Below are 20,567 nucleotides of genomic sequence, written 5' to 3'. Positions count from 1 at the left end.
TTAGCCTACTCTCATTTTGCTGTAAAGTAAACTCACAGGTCTGAACCTATTTTGGCTAAAAACATCTGCGTTAAAAAAAGGACAGGCAGAGGGCACTTTCTTGACTCTGATTGAGGGTGAAAGGCTGTCACGATTGGACAATGGGGGAAATCTCAAATGACATCCGGCGCTTTTCTTCTCTGAGTAGTTTTTTTTTTCAGCTCGCGGTCAAACGTGAGGATCCCATGCTGCATAAGCAGTGCGCAAAATGCCTCCATAAAACAACTGCAAATAGCCGCCTCTCACTGCAAAAGCCGCCTCCTGTCTGATCAGGGCCTTAGTATTCTCTCTCAAATGTATACCGCCTCCCCTTTTGTTCTGCTGAATCAGAGGGTTCAAAGTGAAAGAGACGAGACGCAAGCAGCACATCTCACAGATCTCCCTCCTTATCTATCCAGATACTAGATAGGGCCGTCTGACAGCTGCTGGTCAAGACTGATAGCCTCATTGTTGGGAAGGCTGCCAGTAGAACCAAGATGGAGGTCTGGCAGTTTGGAATGCTTGATAAGGAGCTGGCTGGTAGATGACATGTACACAAGTATGCACAAGCAGTTCAGATGGCACTTTACTGGGACTGTATGAAGATAACCTGCTGAGACTAGGACATTTTCCTAGTTATACTGCATATACTTTCAGAAAATGCATAGTACTGAAACGGCCATGATCAAGATTACTAATGATCTCCTCTGTGCAGCTGATGATGGACTTATCTCCATTCTGATTCTCCTTCATCTCAGTGCAGCCTTCGATACTATCTCTCACCATCTTCTGCTGGAACGTCTAGCTAATATCGGAGTGTGTGGCAGTGCTCACCAGTGGTTCACCTCCTATCTCTCTGGAAGGACACAGTACGTTCAAATGCTGAGTTGCAAGTCTGAGAGTACTGCTGTGACAAGAGGGGTGCCCCAGGGGTCTGTGTTAGGCCCTCTGTTGTTCATCATCTACCTCCTCCCACTTGGCACTATCCTCAGGCAACATGGTGTTCAATTCCACTGTTATGCTGCCGACACCCAGCTCTACCTTTCAACAAAGCCCACTGCTACTCTTCCGCCAGCTGTACTCACTGCCTGCCTCCATGACATCAAATTATGGATGACACAAAATTACCTGAAGCTTAATAGCAGTAAGACTGAGCTGCTAGTGGTTGGCTCCAAATCAGCTCTTGCTAAGATGGAACCTTTCACCATATGTGTAGATGGCAGCACCATCCCTGGCTCCAACCAGGTCAAGAGCCTTGGTGTCATACTGGACAATACACTTTCATTCAGTGCACACATAAACAGTATGTCAAGAAGTGCCTTTTACCATCTAAGGAACATTGCACGGCTTCGCCCAGCGCTCACCCAGCAGAGTGCAGAAGTCGTTGTGAATGCATATGTGACATCCCGCCTTGACTACTGTAATTCCATCTTGTCTGGAATCCCAAATAAGCTACTCCACCGGCTCCAACTCATCCAGAATTCTGCAGCAAGGATTGTAACACGCTCCAAATCCATCAGCCATGTAACACCATTGCTTATGCAACTGCACTGGCTTCCAGTATCCTACCGAATTGACTTTAAAGTCCTGCTCCTGGCCTACAAGTCCCTACACAACAGTACCCCCACCTACCTCTCTGACCTCCTGGAAGCTTACAATCCTGCCCGCTCACTGAGATCCTCCTCAGCAGGCCTACTGCATGTTCCTAAGGCGAACCTCAGCACCCTGGGAGAGAGGGCTTTCAGCTACATCGCCCCCAAGTTGTGGAATTCACTGCCAGACTACATCAGACACTGTGACTCAATTACTGACTTTAAAAGCAGACTTAAAACTCATTTCTTCAAGATAGCTTATGGACTGACTGACTGACTTTTATTTTTCTTATTTTTATTTATTTCTATGAGATGTTTTGTAATTCTCACAACCTGTTTGTGAAGTGACCTTGGGTGTCATGAAAGGCGCTTTAAATAAAATGTATTATTATTATTATTATTATTATTAAAAAAGCCAACGTTGGTGAGTGTCTGCAGTCCTAGTATTTTGCGGTGTATCCAGCAATATTGGCACTAGTCGGACCTCTGTCTGCGGCTTTTTGGGCCGATTGGTGAATTGTAGGCGGAGAGCGATCGCTCTGCTTGGCGGTTCAACAAAATTCTTTACTCACATATCTCCAGCTGTGGACAAAGGAAAAACCCATTGAGCCTGTCTCTGTAGTAGGACTATCAATAATTGCATTCATTTAGTGCGGTTGCCCCTTTTTCTCTTCTACCTCTACCTTTCTTCTCCCACAACCAAAAGACCATGGTCTGATAACGCCAGTGCCATTTGCAACTTCTTATAAGACATATTCTCGGTTAGAAGTAGTGATATTATGAAACTGTCTGTGGTAAGCAAGATGGTGTGTAGATGGTGAGAAAATGCTGCTTTGTTCATGGTTGGTATGAAGTTATTTCCGCTCACCTAAGCTCAGAATGTACATATGTGCTAGTTGGCAGTTTGCTGTAGTCTTTGCGGCATGCACTTTTTTGGCCCCAAGACCGGTGACATGAGGCGACCCAACAGTTGGTGTTCTTTGGTGTGTTCCTGGCTTAAGACATTTGTAAACAGATTTGGACACAACTAGGATTTCTTTTTGCCTTCACATGCGGTGGTCATCACAGGAATTATATGTTTTGTTGAATCGTAGAATTATCTATTACAGGGATCTGGTGCAAAGACATATTTAGAACAACAGCCACAAATTAACCTTTATTGTCTCGGTTAAGGGGGATCATGTTGAGTGATGTGTTAAGCTACTTGTTGCAGCTCAGGAAATATCTGATAGCTATCTGAAGCAATGGATCTGTTCCAACATATGGAATGAACAAATATTCTGGAAAATGTTAATGTTCTTATTTTACAAATCACCACAAAGGAGAAAGTTGTTGTGAAAGGCTTTATTAACATTTTAAACCTTTAATCTACCCACGTGTGGACACTCCACCACATGGTGGGATGAATTAAAATCAAATCAAACAAAATGGAGACACAAAGTGAGGAGACCATCAAATGGTATCCGTGTCATTCAAGTTAGGTCCTCACTGCAGAACACGAGATCCAGGGGGGCGGCGTTGGATCCAGATCCAATTCCATCCTTTTTCTATACTCTGCTCTACCACATGAACCAGCATATTTTCAAAGTTGCAGCCTGCGGAACTCATGATTAGCTGGTCACAGTGTACTGTTACATTTATGTTGACGTCATAAGGGAGACAAATCACTGACAGGAAAATGAATGGGTAATCTGTAATGCTAAATATGACAGAATTGTGACTGGAAGACCTTTCCTGCATTATAAACTCATCAGCTAGGTAGCTACCTAGCTATCAGACACGTTACCAGAGAATTTATACTAGCCAGACTTCTGAAGGCTAAATGTGATTAATATTAGATGTTCAACATCACTAACTTGGCAACTGAAACACCAAAACTACAGTGTTTGTACACTTATCATTTAAAACATTTTCATCATCGTTTTATTATGACGAGGAAACGGTAGAGCAACAAAACAAGTAAATATTACGTGTCTTGTGGCAAAAATGAAGAAATGCAGTAGGAGGAGCCGGATCAAGATCCCCACTCGACCCCCTGGATCCCACGGTCTGCAGTTGGAACAGCTTGTCTGATGTGAACAGCATCAGAAAACAGGCATATGACAGCCAGTCAACTGTCTGCCCTGTGAAACCACAGGACCTCTGAAACCAACACTAATGGGTGGACCAGTGTTTACGAAACATTTGGGTTTGAAACAAGCAGGCAGGGGTCGTTCTTCACATTTCCCTTCTTGTGTTTCTTTCAGGTTCAGTCACTCTTGGGGATCTCAATAAAGTAAGCCTGGATTAAATAAATGTCTCCCCCTGGGACACGTTGCTGATACAGAGGGAGGATATTCTTTACTTCTCTCTCTCTCTCTCTTTACCTCTCTCATCCACCCTTTCTCTCTCTCTCTCCCCTACCAAATGGCGTGCTCTTAACTAGGATGACGTATTCTGGGAAAAGTGTTCCAGAGCACCACATAAGGGCATTGCCAATCAGCACAGTTCATCTTCCCGCCCCTCCTAGCATAATACTCACACACAGCCCAGTCCAGACACAGACACTTAGTAGTTTCACTGTAAAATTAAGGTTTATAAATACAAATCTGAAACTATATGTATATATTTATATATGTATGTATGTTTATATACTGTATATATATACACACACACATACTTACATGTCATTTTTTTATAGAAATTAGAAAATCACTAAAAAAGGACATAGTTGAAAGGCACAACACAGTGATGGCAGCTGCTCTGCAAAGGCTCTGTAAACATTTGTTCTAGTTTGCCTGACTAAGAGGAGGGGAAGCTTCTCCATCATTTCAACAGAGTGATAAGGCCATTGTAACATTGTAACATTGTGCAAGCAATCTTTGTGTACTTTTGTCTTTAAGATTTGTTTGTTGCTTTCACTAAACATACATCCTCTCCCAGATGCAGACCCGCTGGTAGTGACCTGCCATCACAAACATTCACCCCTCTAATGGTCTCACAGCAGCTTAAGGCCAACGCCGCGCTTCCTTCAGTTTCCTCATTTACACACACAGGCATGTGAGCGGTCAGGCCTGCTGTGACCGTTTTCAGCCAAAGATCCTCCTCCTCCTCAAAAGGACATCAGGCTGACCCCTATGCCTCAGGGTCCAAGGTCACAATGCTAAGCAATGTTTTACCCTATCGTCCATATAAGCCTTATCTAGCCTATTTCATGCCAGCAGCGAAAAGTGGCAGAATTCCAGATGTTTGTTTTCTCTCTTTCTCCCTCTCTCGATGGAATGCACCTTGCAATCAGGGGGTGGAAGTGGTCACCAGATGATTTTGCTCGTGGTTCCGTCCATTGTATTGCTGAGGAAAGAACAGAGCAGGCTGGCTAACACTCTCTCTCGCCTTAGCTGGCCAGGGTTTAACACAGACGTGGGGGAGAAGCAGTAGCCCATGAGGTCAACCACTGGACGCACAACAGCAGCAGGTCACGGATGGGGGTGAGCGGTAGGGGGTGGTGTGGGTGGCGGGGGGGGGGGAGGAGGGGGTCTTTCATTTTGTGGCCTAAGCCTTGTCGTACATTTGCAGGGCATCCTCCAGCTTGCCGGTGATCTTCTGGAAGAAGCCGATCTGCTCGCGCAGGTAGTGTTGCATCTGGGACTTGAAGTCGCGCACGCGGATGTGGTGGAAGTGCTGGATCTCGGCCATTGTGGCGAAGGAGATGATGTTGCAGCGCTCCCGGATGCTGTCCGCCTGCGGCCCCTCCATCTTGCCCTCTTCCACGTGCTTCTGGCTCTCCTTCACTTTTGTCAGTGCACCTGAGGAGAGAGCGAGACGGGAGGAGAGGGGGAAAGGAGAGAGGGGAAAAAGAGGAGATGAGGTTAAAAATAGGGGATAGAAAGTGCTCCATAAAAACTACAGTCTGACTTGTATTTACCAGTCTGTTAAAATGCTTTGTAAATCCCTTCGGTGTATTCTGAACTTGTGAGTGAATCTGGTATTTCTATTTTCTGTGCCATTTCACAGACTCATTTTTCCTAAAAGAGACGTACAGGACAGTGAAGGGAACCCTTCTATAAACAGCTGCGCTCCCTGGGTACTGCAGACATGCCCAGTCCCCGTCACACATGGACAGAACTTTGCACATGTGCAATATTTGCAGACCTTAGCGGAGTTGCCGTTGAAAAGAAGATGACAAAAATGGCAAGGGATGTTGAAAGTCGAGTTGGCGTATGGACACGATGAGGAAGTCTGCGCCTGTGAGGTTTTCAGCCACTCAGCAAAGAGGTGCCGCGGCACGTGACAGACATGATACTCACACAGAACACTGAGAACGCAGCATCAGGTCCCTGTTTAGTTAAACGGCCAGACACACGCATTCCTGTTTTTTGTCTCACTTAAGAGATTGGTTTATGGATGGTTTCTCACAGCTTGACTCATGTGGATGTTCACACCTTTGCAGACTTGACGCAAGCAGTGTGAGCACTTCCTGTGGAGCCACGATGTCAAAGCTCGGTCATGGGGCAGTTGACAGAATTAATTGTGAGAGGCAGACAGCTGTGGAATCAGTTGTGTCTATTGCTTCCCTCTCTTTATCGCTCTCTCTGTCAACACTGGCAAAGCCTGCTAACATAATAATAACTAGGCTGGCTTCCTTACATTCTGCCCTCTAAACCAGGGAAGATCCAGTGCCTGAGCAGATGTCCACCATTTCCCAGCAAGACTGTAGATAGCAGCCTATGGCACTTATAGTCAAGGTATAGGTATAGTCAAAAATAAAATGTTTAATGCATTGTTACTTCAGAGGGCAAATTGTGTTAATCTTGTCCATAAAGAGAGCCAGGCTAGCCCCTTGCAGCCGGAGAATACCGGAGTGCCCCCCTTTACACGCGCTAAACAACAACTCAGCCCACACTCCTTCACTCCTGTCTGCACCACAGCAAATAAGGCATTTCCTCCGGGCATGCCACAGCAGGCTCACACACACACACACACACCAACACACACACACACACACACACACACACACACACACACACACACACACACACACACACACACACACACACACACAGGAGGCAGTAAGCTTCACTCCAGCAAAAAGGGCCAACTAATTGGAGCGCTGCAGTGGAGTGGAGATCAGAGGAGAGGAGAGGAGAGGAGAGGAGAGGAGAGGAGAGGAGAGGAGAGGAGAGGAGAGGAGAGGAGAGGAGATCAGAGGAGAGGAGAGGAGAGGAGAGGAGAGGAGAGGAGAGGAGTAGAGGAGTAGAGGGAGAGATTTCTGTGGAGAGAGACATTTGAGCCATGATGCCAAAAGGAAGGGAAATGGGAGCGACACCCTGTGCTGTGCTGCGGCCGGATGCTGGATTACTTTGAGGTCAGGGGGGGACAGCAGAGAATGTGTGTGTGGGTGTGTGTGCACACACACGTGTGTGTAAGTGTGTGTGTGTGTGTGTGTGTGGTTAAGGCGAAGGAGGGAGGGCAGACAGTGTTCCACTTGAGCTCATGTCTTAGTCTCTCTATGATGTGCTCGTCTACACCCTGCCTGCTGCCTAAGCCCTCCAGAGCCCTCTGAAAGCCCTGGGTGTGTTTATCTGCTGGTAACCTGGGTAGATGAGAAGAGTATTAGAGTAGTACTATTGTTCATCTTTCCAGAAAATAAGGTTACTAAACATAGCCATGACGGTAAATACTACACACTACTGCACTTCCCCTATGCTTATCCACCCAGGACATCTCAACCTTAGACAGGAAGGGAGTACGTAAGAAGACCAGCGGTTGCATGAAGCAACGGAGCAGACGGAGCGGGTGGTGGGGCAGATGGGACCAGACGGTCTCTTTCTCAGTCTTAAGAACAACTCAGAGGCAATGGGCATCAGTGTTGCTCTTTCATGAGCTAGATGTTCAGTGTTGAATGGAGTTTATATGAGCGCTGTCTACTGTAAATAGAATCTCTCTCACAGATCACTCCAAGGGCCATTAAGGGCAAGTCCATCCCAGGCCGAATACAAGCACACTCATGTCTTTAGATGGTTTCCCTTGATTACAACAGCAAAGGAAGCATGTGTCATGCGTGACTTGTGTGTTTTTACGGCTGATGGTGATAAATAAGCTCAAAGGAAGCCAAATGAACAGAGACCGAGCCTCTCATACTGTTCCATTTCAAAGTAAACACGCACGGACAGGCTTAAGACCGATTTTTACTTCTCTGATTCGGTCGTAGAGGGACACTTTGGCACGCCTTGGCACGCCTTGGCAACACCTTCACCCAGGTGTTGACGCCCATCCGAGCCCTCGGAGAGCTGGTTGGAGAGGAACGCGCACATCTTGATTTTTCTAGCTTTTCGTCGGAGAGGTCGGATACCCCCTTGGCTGTGATTGGTCATTTCCAAACTACATCATTTCCGTAATCACATGTCCGGACCTCACATTTCCTGTTTTCTGTCAACATGTTTTAGTACGACTTTGGTAAACTACAAAGCCGCACCGCTTGCAACATTACGGCAACCGTATTTTACATAAACCCTCGAAAAGTACATTGCTCCCGACCACTGTTGGTCTCTTGGCTGGTGGCTCGGTGTTTAAAGTGCCTTTTCCAACTAGCTTGAAATTACATCTTACGTAATTTGCTACGGTAGCAGTGCTCTGTATCCATTAAATAGGAAATGTATTTCACGTATGTGTAGAACCTATTTAGAATGGCTGACCTTACATAAAACGGCAGTGAAAGAGACTTGAGGCAAACATTACTTTTGCCTCAATGAGGGTGGCGAGCATATCAGCACGATAACGTTGTACTTATTAGCAGCGAGGCTAGCTAGCTACTATGTGTTTCAATGGATTTTTGTTCTAAGCATTAGCAGCAAACCTTTGAAAGTTATTGTGAATACGCTAAACACTTGATTTAGCGGAAAATGTAGTGGACGTACATACCACCTGCGCCTCCATCTCCTGTTCTGTTGTTGTTGTAGTTGTCGCCCCCAAAAAAATCGCTACAAGCACGTCCTCTGCTAATAACTCAAACTAGTCCATCTCCACCATCAACCGTTGTCTGTTAGTTGCCTTCGTTCGCTGTATGTGAGGAATGCCGGGAGGAGGTATTTATACAATAAACGACTACTACCACACACACAAAAACGATTTCTCTAAGATCGTCTTCTTGAAAATTGGGCATTAAAGGTGTCCAGGCAGAGGATCATAAGTGAGTGTGCTCCTGTATGTGTTTCATCATATTCATGGTTGAAAAGGCTCACAACTGTATGTTGAGGAATCAGAATCAGAATCATGTTTATTGGCATGTATGTGTATGCATGCTCTTGTTGTGTGGCTGATATAACTATAACACTGCATGTTGATTGGTATGATGATTGCAGTGGGTTTATTTTTCTGGCCCTTTCCTCAGAGTTTGGGGGGTAATTTTGTTCGAAGTGTGCATGCTTTGTTTCATAGTGACACATTCAAGTTACCACTTTTGACAAGGGCAACCACCTTGTGGCCGACAATGAGTGAGTGCGTTGTCATAGTGATGTAGTGGTATAAAGCAAAAAATCACGCACCATAGGCTACATATTAGGTTACCCAGAAATCATTGCAAATCTGAATGTGACAAAAATACCCAAAACAATTAGAACGTATTCATTTAATTGAATCGTTTTATAATAGTTTCTATATTGTATGTAAGATAAGCATATAGTTTTGCTATAGATCGCTACTATGTTTTCCACAAAAAATCACTACCACGATGGAGATACATTTGCCTTCTCAAGTGAATATATAGCATTAGACGTGCTATGGATGACTAAGCTTTATGTCTCCAAGACCCATGTGACGGCACCTGCTAGACAGCTCCAGAGGTAGCCAGGTCAGTGACAGATGGGAGGAGGGAGGGAAAACAATCAATGACTTCTAACAAAGAGGTAATGGGTAGCTCCGGGCTCGACAAACAGTCGTTACCCCACCCAGTGGTCTGGCATTGAATAGGTTTCAGCACGCATAGACGTCGTAGTAGTATGTAGGGCTGATTAGTCCTAGCTGAATTCGCAGCCCGCCCATTTTTTTCCGAGGACGGAGAAGGATGCAGAAGTATATTGAGGCCTTTACTCTACCTCCAGTAATTATAAACAACGACACCCCTTATCCGAAGGCAGCAAGGGGTGCACCGCACTGATTGGCTGCAGATCCCCCCCCCCCCCCCCCCCCCACTGCCATCAGAGAGAGTTGGTGTAATGAACAGGACAGTGTGTGTGTTTGTGTGTGATTGTGTTTAGATAAGTTTGTGTGTGTGTGTTTGTCCATATCTCTTTGGCCATCGCCCCAGTTCAGTTTCACGTTTTTTCCAGAGTCCCTAGAAGCAGAGCTACCGTTTGACAGTTTGCCACCACACTTCCTGGATTGCACTGCTCTGAAATAATGACGCACCACCACCGGCCTTGAGCAATCACAGGCTTATGTGTGAACACTGACTCACTGACAGTGAGCACACACACACAGACACACAGACACACAGACACGCACACGCACACACACACCATGTCACTCATTCACAACCTGGGCCACACAATGGTAAAGACACTGAGGAAATCTTCTACGTGGTCACTCTCTGCACATCCTTATTTTTTTTCACTTCTAATGAATAATACATCAGCAGACCCGCCATTTCCTTACTTCCTCTGTGTGAGCCCATCTTCTCCGCGAGTAGCCGAATCCTGAACTGATCTGGCTCAGATCTGGCCCTGATGTGCCGTGTTCCACTTCCAGTTATCTGCTATCTTGGTTAGTGGCGAACCAGGCACACAGACAGGCAGATTCCTGACGCGGGAGCTTCCAGAAACGCATACATTCTCGCGCTGATCCATCCAACCCCCACCCATCCCCTCTCTTCTTCCAAACAATCTGCACATGATTCTGCCTTCTGGCTACGAGCTGTTCTCCTCTGCTGCAGAGTAACCCAGATCACTGCCTCTTAGAGAGGCTGAGACCGAGAGGAGACCTTCACTAGCTCTGTGTGTGTGTGTGTGTGTGTATATATATAGAGAGAAAGTGTACGTGTCTGTGTGTGTGTGTGTGTGTGTGTATGTGTGTGTGTGTGTATATATATAGAGAGAGTGTACGTGTCTGTGTGTGTCTGTGTGTGTGTGTGTGTGTGTGTGTGTGTGTGAGAGGGAGAGAGAGAGAGAGAGTGTGTGTGTGTGTGTGTGTGTGTGAGAGAGAGAGAGGGAAAGAGAGGGAGATATGGTTATATGATAGAGTGCAGTTCATGAGGGAAAACTGTCACCATAGAAACAGTACTGCCATGCAAAAGGTGTGTGTAAGTGAGAAAGTGAGAGAGAGAGAGAGAGAGAGAGAGTAAGTGTGTGTGTGTGTATGTGCACGCTTATATGTAAAGACAGTGGGACTCGGAGCGAATGTAATGGACGAGGCTCACTCGACAGCTCCTATAAGTCCCACATGTGTTTGCAACCACGGCAACAGACCTGAACAGCAGAAAACTTAAAAAAAAACTGTGCTCAATATCTTCTGAGCAACCAGGGAGTGACCATCAGCTCCCATCAGGTTTGAGAAAGGAATTACTATCAAGCTGATTTGCTTGGCAGACACCTATTTAGCGTACCTTACAACCGAAACTGACCTATTCCTACTCCCAAAGAAGGAGGAATCAAATGAATTACTGAAACCTGACCACTTAACCACAGGAGAAAGAGAAACAGATAAAGGAGAGAACAGAGAGACAGAATATGAGACTGTGAGATAAAGGTCACAACAAAATGAGAACTAAACTATGAAACTATGTTTGCTGTTGCAGCGCATTTTTTGTCATTCCAGTAAAGCTTAGTGAATTGAACTGAAATGATAGAGAGAGAGAGAGAGAGAGAGAGAGAGAGAGAGATCATGCCTGAGTGATTTACTAGCACTAGTTTCTACTTTGAGTATTGCATAACCCTCATTACACAACGGCCTGTGACCCAGCTCCGGTAAACTCTCAGACTTCCCTGTCAACCCCCTCTCTCAGAACACCCAGGAGGACCCCTGAGAGGCCTGCTAGACCTGCAAGTGCCATGACTCCAGAGCCTCAGTCTAAACAGAAGAGACTCCTTTGTGAAAATGCAGCTTTTTTCTAGGTTGTGGGTAAATCTTTGCAGCTTTTTTAAGAAGATGGTAACAGAACCTCAGGGTCTTGTTTACCCTTATGAGTTTCACTAGAAATCGGTTCAGAAGAATAAAAATGCTCTAAAGCCAAAAAACATTCCTAACAGGCCAACTCTCTGTAACCGTACTGCTTACCAGAACCTCTGTATTTCGGTTCCTCTTCCGACCATCTGCCTGAGTTCTAAGTTAGCATGAGCTTACAGTGGTTCGGTGAGGGAGTGAGGCTGGGCTTGAGGCTAGGCTGGAGAGGTATCGACTGATGGCGGCTTAAGAGAAGCCCAAAGCATTTCAGCAGAGTCCTGACTAGGGCTGGGCGATATGACGATATATATCGTGAGGACGATAGAAACGTGTCTATCGTGACCTTTCTCCTCTATCTTTTCTATCGTGATAAACTTTTTTTTTCATTATTACAGCTAATATACATTTTAATATAATTTCACATCCTAATATAACATTTTGCTTTTCTTACTATGCAGACTCTAAGTTTATATAACTGTAAAAAAAGAATATTAAGATAATTTTTAGAGAACGTGGTTTTGTGACACGACACCGCTTTACGAGGTTAAATTGGGCCGGAGCGCTGCGGAGCTCAACTCCGCCTCCTGAGGTCCACAACAAACCCCGCCGGAGCTCAGCTCCGTCTCCCTGATTGTAAAATAATCATATACTACTTTTAATATGTTTTCATCTCCTGACTAACGCATTGCAATATGAGACTAAGTCACAAGACTACTTGAAGACACTGTAGCCAATCAATGAAACATGGAATTATGAGACGTGATCGAGCATTCTACTGATTCTCTCGCGAAGTGCACGTCAGTGAATGTCAAAAATCGACAGCTACAATCTTTGGTGATTGTTAAACTGGTTTTCTAACGGAACATTGTTGTTGTTAGTAAGCTGTCCACCAAATAGCCACCGCTAGAATGTGTGGAGAAGGTTAGTGTTGTATGATCTGTTTTTGCTGTTCAGACTGGCGTTTTCAGCCTGAAACAATACATGAACTAAACTAGACAAGCAGTTTAGCCTTCACTCAGAACAAAACCTAATAGCCAACGAGCTATGCTATCCTAACCCAAAGAAAAAACAGGACACCATATAACGACGAAGTGCAGTTAAACTCGCATTAAGGGGCTCATATCCATAGGGTAACAAGAGCACAACAAACGCCTATGATGGCCAATGACGCCCGCACTAAAAAGTGAGTAACACCATACAAACCACTGGCTAGCTAGCCGTTAGCTAATGTCAAATCTTGTAGACTATCGCTACCTGCTTTAATTGTTTTGTTATTATTTTTTGGAAATTCATAATTTCTTAGTTCATTGACTGACAAAGGGGTCTTAAGTGTTGCCTAGATTCCTATGATCTTTGCAATATAGACCTAACTGAAATAATCAAACTCAACTATTAGTTTTCCAATATTTACTTAAAAATATATTTTGAGTAGCCTTCACTTTTTTCCCTTCAGAGTAAATTATACTGTGTGTTATAGTGTGTTCTTCTGTGTTCCATGTTTTTAATTTGTGTGCAGCAATTGAATGAACATGTTTCTCTTGTGATGCTGAAAATAAAGAGAACTGAAATCTGCGTAATTGTGGTACAGGTCGTGATGGATCACACTTTTATGTACACCCCTATCCAGTAGAGCAAGAGGGCATATCGTGATATATATCGCTATCGTGATATAAAATAATCCATATCGTGATATATGTTTTTTTCCATATCGCCCAGCCCTAGTCCTGACACAGCAAGAAAGGAGAGGGCGGTGGTCTTGAAGGGTGGAGGCGGAAAGCAGTTTTTTCCCACCAACAGAAAACTTGACCGAAGCATGTAGGCTCAAGTAACAGTGGTAACGTCAGAATGTGCATGGTGTTCAAACACTAGTTCCTCAGATTTCTGCAAGGATTTCCAATTTAGTGCAAAAAAACACCCACTACAGCGAAGAGCCATTATCAGAACAACACAGCTCTCTCTCTCTCTTGTACTTCTGCAGGTCTGTCATGTCAACGGACTAGAAAGACAAACAGTATTGCAGTCCACCAGGAACATTGTGTAATGATGTGACCTAACTCCCTTCTTTTTTCTATGCTAGCGGTTAATGGAAGCCGGAGTTGAACCAATCAATAGCCAGCGTGAGCGCTATGTGAGCGTGCTCCTGCAGTGGATATGACAGGCTATGGACCTTTGTTTCAAGGATCCTTTGCAGTGGGGAAAAAAAAAGACTCTGAATCTGAATTACCTTGGTGGCTAACAACCCTGTAGTACTCTGCCAAGGGGTTGCAAATGGGTAACATAGGCTACATAAAATGCCCTGCATGGCACAGAGCCTTATATCCAACTGAGGAGATGCGTGAGATGCTTTAGAAATGCACTGGGGTTTCTGCCTTAGGCATGTGATGCAGTACGTGTGACTGTCTTGCACTCTGCGGGCTGACGGTTGCTCACCACAGCCTATACAATGGAAACCTGGACCGTTTACGTTCACAGGAAGTGGGCAAACATGATATGTGATGCTGTACAAACAAGATGACTCTGACCTGTGAGTGCAAAGTAAGGGATGGGTAGTTTTTGAAATGATGTCAGGCAATTTCAAGCAGAGATGTAAATGATTTCTGTGGCTTTCTCATCGGTGGCTTGTGTCGAACAACTCACTCACCCAACCTAGTCTACAGACATGGAACATGGGGGCGGGGTTTAAAACATGATCCTCAGACCTGATAGGGTGAGCCGGACACATCAGTGTGAAACTCGTCTGAGGTTTTGTACGAGCTGTTGCTACTGAAAGCTGCTCGCTGTGCTCCGCTGGGAAGGTGTTGATCTCACCAGGCCCTTTCGACGTCTGTTTGGGGACTTACAGGAGGCCTCGAGATTCATACGAATAGGAGAAAGCATTGATTAGCACCTTATTCTTACCACAAGTGTCTGTTCCAATGACTACTGTTGCAACTGCAAACTGCTGAAGTTAAGAGCAGGGAACGAAGCACATGCATGATGCAAAACAGTTTAGCTGTGTTGATTGTGTCTGTGGTCTCAATGGTCAGCTGAGCAAACACACTGCAGAGGCATGAGCTTCATATGACCAGCAGCAACAACAGATGCAGCAGATGCACACACAAGAGAGGAAAGAGCAAGACTGTAACGGTGTTTGTGTGTGTGTGTGTGTGTGTGTGTGTATGTGTGTGTGTGTGTGTATGTGACTATGTATGTATGTATGTATGTGTGTGTGTGTGTGTGTGTGTGTGTGCGACTATCAGTGTGTGTGTGTGTGTGTGTGTGTGTGTGTGTATGTGTGCGACTATGTGCGTGTGTGTGTGTGTGTGACTGTGTGTGTGTGTGTGTGCGTGTGTGTATGACTATGTGTATGTATCTGTTTGTCTGCAGTTACTGTGTCCTTTTCCACAATGAGGACTAGACGGTCTCGGACCCTTTACTGCTGCCTTTTACTAGACAACCCCGCATTTTCTTTTTCTTTGCTTTTACGACCGCTGAGGCTCTGTGAGGCACGTTATGGCCCAGAAGGGACTGAACTGCCCATAGAGGAACAATGTTGTCTTTCTACTGCCACCACAGAGTGTATTGTTGGGATCTGTCAAGCCCATCCACATAACAGTGGGGAGACAGTGAAACCAAATCCAGTCGGCTGCCGTTCTGGTGCATTTATATTCAACACAGAAATAGCCGTCTACGTTAATGAAAATCTCATACAGTATAGGCTACAGTTAAACCCCACAACTGCACAGTGTTCTTTTCCTCTATTAAAACGTAGATCCAGTAGTCGTCCTAAACTTGCTAAATAGATTTGAAGAGAATGTAAAACTTCATTGCTGGATCTAGCCTTTAAGTCAAATTATAGCAAATCCATATTATTAAAAAAAAACTAGGCCCCTCTTTACCTGCCATTATACAAAGCCTTCACTGGCAGCAAACCTTGCCCTTAAGAGATTAAATTCCATAAATCATTTTCTTGGCAAAAGAACAGACGGTAATTCATTAAGCAGTCGATCAATTTGATATTAGCCCCTTTTATTAGCCTCCTCCCTGAGCTGTTATCTCTGTAAGAAGCTAATGAATTTCCTCATATCCCACAGTGGCCCTGGAAACCACTGAGTCAGGATAAAGGCTTAGCACTTCAGCACGGTTCACAAGCACGCTCACTGTATCCCCTCACAAGCGGGAGAGGTAGCTCCTACCACTCATCATAATCTAGTCTGAGACCGCAACCTTACTGTGGCTCACTGCCAACTGCACTTATGGTGGTGTGGTCAACAAGAACTGGGTCTCATGAAGTCACAAATGTCTCACTCAAAACCCCTTTAAAGGGATAGTTTGGGATTTTTGACATGAATCTGTATGGCATCCCCATCACCAGTGTCATGCAATCACGCATGGTAGTGGAAAAAGTCACACCTCGTTATCACTTGGCCCTATTTTCAGTACGCGCGATACCGCAACCTCACAGCTAGGGCCTACCTGTTTGATTCGCGAAAGTTGATTCGCCAAAGTTTGATTCGCCAAAGTTGCCTGAGAGAAACGTCCGTCACAGGAAAACGATGAAAACTGAGACAACATTTGATAAAATTGACATAAAGCTGAGTGTAAAAAAATGGTGAAGGCTTGCGACTATCCAGGTTGTGGCAACAAAGATGATGGTGAATCGACTCTCAGTTTTCATCGTTTTCCTGTGACGGACGTTTCTCTCAGGCAACTTTGGCGAATCAAACTTTGGCGAATCAACTTTCGCGAATCACGGAAACCTTACCTACATATTAGCGAGAGTGGGCAAATGCTTCACTCAGTGTTTCAGAGATGAGAAAGTCCATCGCTGGATGCTGAGTTGCTGACCTGACCAACATGCAAGGTCAGAGTGGATCCACTGTGCCGATGCACTCGTAGCTCTGGTTTTAGGGAAGTGCTGCTGCTGCTGCTGCTTCTGCTCACAAGACCCCTGCTTATACTGTGTTATTTAACCTCCATCCTGTCTGGATGCTAACACAAGAAACAAACTGTTGTAGCGGAGACATTCCGTGGAGTAAACACTGCTGATTCGGCCGTGAATACCATAAATACTGAAAGGATACATTGTTTCGGGAAAGATAAACCGGTGTCCCACATTGGTGTGTTACAGCCGATTTTTTTACCGCACAGATAACAGCAAACCCGGGAATGGGGAAACTGCAAAAACATCACTGGAGACAACAGATTTCATGGCCCCAGTTACAACTGACTTTAGAGTTGGGAATTGTGCAACATGTATCCAGACACATGGGCAGAACTCATATCGTAGCTGAACTTTTTAAAACAATAAGTTGTTCAGACAAGTTACATGTGTAACTACTTGCGCAATTACTGTGCCTATAAACATTTACAATGTACAGTGTTAAAAAAAGTCTTGATCAGGCTACCGTTTGAGTTAATGATAGTGCTCGGCCTGGCAACAACATTGCAATTGTTAAAGCTCTTTATGGCAAGCCTAATAAGTTCAAACTTACTGCAGTTTAACTGTAAACTGCAAACCTTTTCAGCAGCCTAGAGTAGCATAATGCAAATACTACAAATGAAGTCTTTCACCATTAGGACATTCCTTCTAAAACACAATACCAAAGTATACCTTGACCATGAAAAGCAGATTCAACTAGGGAAATTCTGGGCACTGCCTAACTCCTCCAAACCATCTGGAGGAGCGAACAGGCAGGAGAAGTGAATCTGTGCGGTGTTTAAAGAAACCGCATGCATAGGCTATAATTAGCCACTTTTTGAGGTAGGCTATGTTTTTAAAGGCAAGTTTTGGTTTCATCTTCAAATTAATTTTGATGGTAGACCTATATGGTCATGTGAGGGACACATAAACACACCTGCCATTCCACAGCTGTGCTGTTGGTGGTGTTGGACAGGATTTTGCACGCTGGCTCACTAGTTTCAAACCAAAACTCCTTACTACCGTTTCCATTAATTATGGCCCACAGGTGGAGCACAGAGGCAGGTGGAGGAGAGGTGAATGGCTGCTGTTGCTCATGCTGGTCAGGTTAGGTCAGCTGTGGATTTTTTTTTCCATTGCAGTGAATTGACAGAGCCCATTCTTGTGCTGATAAGTAGCCAGCCATGGAAAAACACACATGGCGTCAGTGGTGGTGAGACATCCCATGTGACTTACCGCTAAGGTGAACCTGAGGCTAAGTGTGTGTGTGTGTGTGTGTGTGTGTGTGTGTGTGTGTGTGTGTGTGTGTGTGTGTGTGTGTGTGTGTGTGTGTGTGTGTGTGTGTGTGTGTGTGTGAGTGTGTGAGTGTGTGTGACTCAATGCAAAGTCACTCCTATCATCTTGTCTATGAACACAAAAGAATAAATATCTAACAATAGACTTACATCATAAGCAATTACCATCTATGTCACCAACCCATTCCAGAAAGTGCAGTTTATCTCAAATGGAAAGCAAAACTAGCCCACTGAAGCCATTAAGTCATCACAATGTCATGGCAGTTGAACCTGGCTGACATCCAGGCACCTTAGAATGTGCATGGACAGGTGTGTTGAGAGAAATGATAATTACCTTTCTGAACATGGATGATGTCAGGGTAGTTGGCCAGGTGTCCCTGGTAGAGCGCTAACAAATCCATCACCGGATCCACGTCATGCCTTGGCTGCTCTGCAAAGTAGTCTCCAATGGCCTCATAAGCGTCACCAGTGTATGCGATGGCTTGGTTCAATCCCACTGAGTATGTCTGTTGGTCAATTTCAAATGCTTGACTCAGTGATTTAAACGACTGTCCCACTTTCTGATACTCCTTTTTGAACCCTGCTATCTGCTTTCGGGCAAACTCGTTGAGGGTGGCATTGACTTGCAGCGCGCTGTCGTCCATCTTTTTGGTGAACACCTTGAAGCCGTCGGTCTTGCTCTCCACCTCCTGCAGATCCAGTGGAGCTGCCGGGGTGCTGATGGTCAGGAAGAAGTTGGCTCCCACCATCTCGTCCTTCTCGGCCTTCCTCTTTCCCTGCTTCCAGGCCTTCTCGTCGGTGCAGGTGAGGAAATGTTGGAAGACGTCACACTTGGCCAATACTGGGTGACTGGTCATGTGGTTCATCCACCATATGAGACCTTTCCGCCTCTTGGAGATAAAGTCCTCCTCGAAGCGCCCAGTGGCCTGTTTCTCTGGGATGTGAGGGACTGAGATGACGGGGAACTTCTCCACCAGTCGAGCATAGAGCCAGTCGAAATGCTTGTATCTCCTGCTCACTTGGTTCTGTGTGTGAGACGGTGTCAGTTTATAGGCAATATAGCTCTTCATGCCCTTGAATTTGGTTTGCTTGGTGGGGTCGTCAATTGTGCAGGCAAACGGGTAGGGGTTCTCTTGCCACTCTGGGCCGTACTGTCCCATAGTCACGCATATCTTATCTCCGTCTTTCACGAAACCAGACGCTTCCCCCAGCACGAACGCTTCGCCTCCAGACTTCACAAAGGTCGAGAACCTGTTCAGGTTTCTGCTGACGGTCGCAGAGCTCTTTGCTTGCTGTGCGTTTCCTCCCCGAGCCATGGACGACGTGGAAATGCGGTGCGTGGACGGCCCGTTGCCCTCAAAGTCACGGAAACCTCCGCTGACAACACCTGGCTCGTCGGCCACAGTTGAGCTGTCATCCCAGTCATCATCCCAGTCGTCGTCGCTACCTTGGCTCGCCTGATAGTTGTGCTGCTGCTGCTGGTGTTGAGTCGGGGCAGAGAAAGTTGATAAAGCAGGGGCTGGTGCCTTTGAAAAGTTTTCGACTTGGTTGTTGGGTTTGTAGGACGCGTCAAACCCACCCGAGGGAATGTTGGCATAACGAGAGCCTTGGTATGCATCTCCAGATGTGTTATTGTTGTGTGACGTGGCCGTGTCGTTTCTGATTATTTCTACATAGGACGCGGGGACGAGCCCCCTTTCCCCTCTACTATTCGATCCCTCAAGCCATCCGTCAATGTCTTGTTGGCTGTGCAAAGATATGATTTCATTCTCCTGCACTGATATCTCCCCGGGATTTTCTGAATTAAAGTCATACAATGCCCTCGCTCTCAGCGCCATGCTTATGGGAAAGTAGAGGGAGGAAGAGCGAACACTCCAAAACACTAACCACCTAGCTAGCCAGCTAACTCTCCCTTGGCAGGCTAGCCAGACAACCCGTGAACACTCACCGCGCAGAACTGCAGTATGTAACGGTGCAACTGTGCAACTATTTGCCCTGTAGCGTCAGAAAACGGCTTAGTTTAAAAAAAATCCTTATCTTGGCTATTCCCACAAGAGTATCCGCTTACCTCCGAAGAATGTCCATTCTTTAAATTGTCCCAACGATAAAATCACAATAAATCACAAACGACCCTCGTTTACATCCATAGACTTTCTTTCAAAGACGCGACCAGCTTGTACTCCCGTCCCAGTCCAGCAGTAAACTAACTCTCTCTACAGCAACAGCGCCACACGTATTCAGTCTTAATAATCGAGGGAGGAGCGAAGGCGAGAGGCTGCACAATCAGACTACACGAATCAAATGCTCATACGCAATGCATTATGAGTGGATTTGGTTGTTTTGATTCTCATATCCATTTTTCTATGAATGTAGAACCCAGTCCTGAACAGCACCGGTTTCACCATGAAAGGCCAGTCACTTTAGCTCCGTTCGGCAGAGGTGGTCTTACATTCCAAAGTTGGAATGTTGTGTTCCCGTATCTCTCTCCCACATAATTTCCCAAGGGGTGTTATTTGGCTATGTAAACTCAACTCATGAGAACGATACGAGTATCAGCCTGCACTATACTGAGATTTGTTCATGTTATATAGACAATTTAAAATTACTGATATTGTTATTGACACTGTA

At 45.4% G+C, this 20,567-nt stretch overlaps 1 protein-coding gene across 1 annotated transcript; it reads right to left on the bottom strand.

The window, feature by feature from the left end:
- Positions 1 to 2,956: 2,956 nt before the first annotated feature.
- snx18a (sorting nexin 18a) lies at positions 2,957 to 20,120 on the bottom strand. Its single transcript, XM_080852812.1, has 2 exons — positions 18,274 to 20,120; positions 2,957 to 5,395 (listed from the first exon to the last, which is right to left on the bottom strand). The coding sequence occupies exons 1-2, from the start codon at positions 19,775 to 19,777 to the stop codon at positions 5,142 to 5,144; spliced, it is 1,758 nt and encodes a 585-aa protein (XP_080708938.1). The 5' UTR covers positions 19,778 to 20,120; the 3' UTR covers positions 2,957 to 5,141.
- Positions 20,121 to 20,567: the final 447 nt, after the last annotated feature.

This window comes from Sprattus sprattus, assembly GCF_963457725.1.
Source record: "Sprattus sprattus genome assembly, chromosome: 15".
In the NCBI taxonomy this organism is placed as follows: domain Eukaryota; kingdom Metazoa; phylum Chordata; class Actinopteri; order Clupeiformes; family Clupeidae; genus Sprattus; species Sprattus sprattus.
This window is presented reverse-complemented; position numbering and strand designations above follow the sequence as displayed.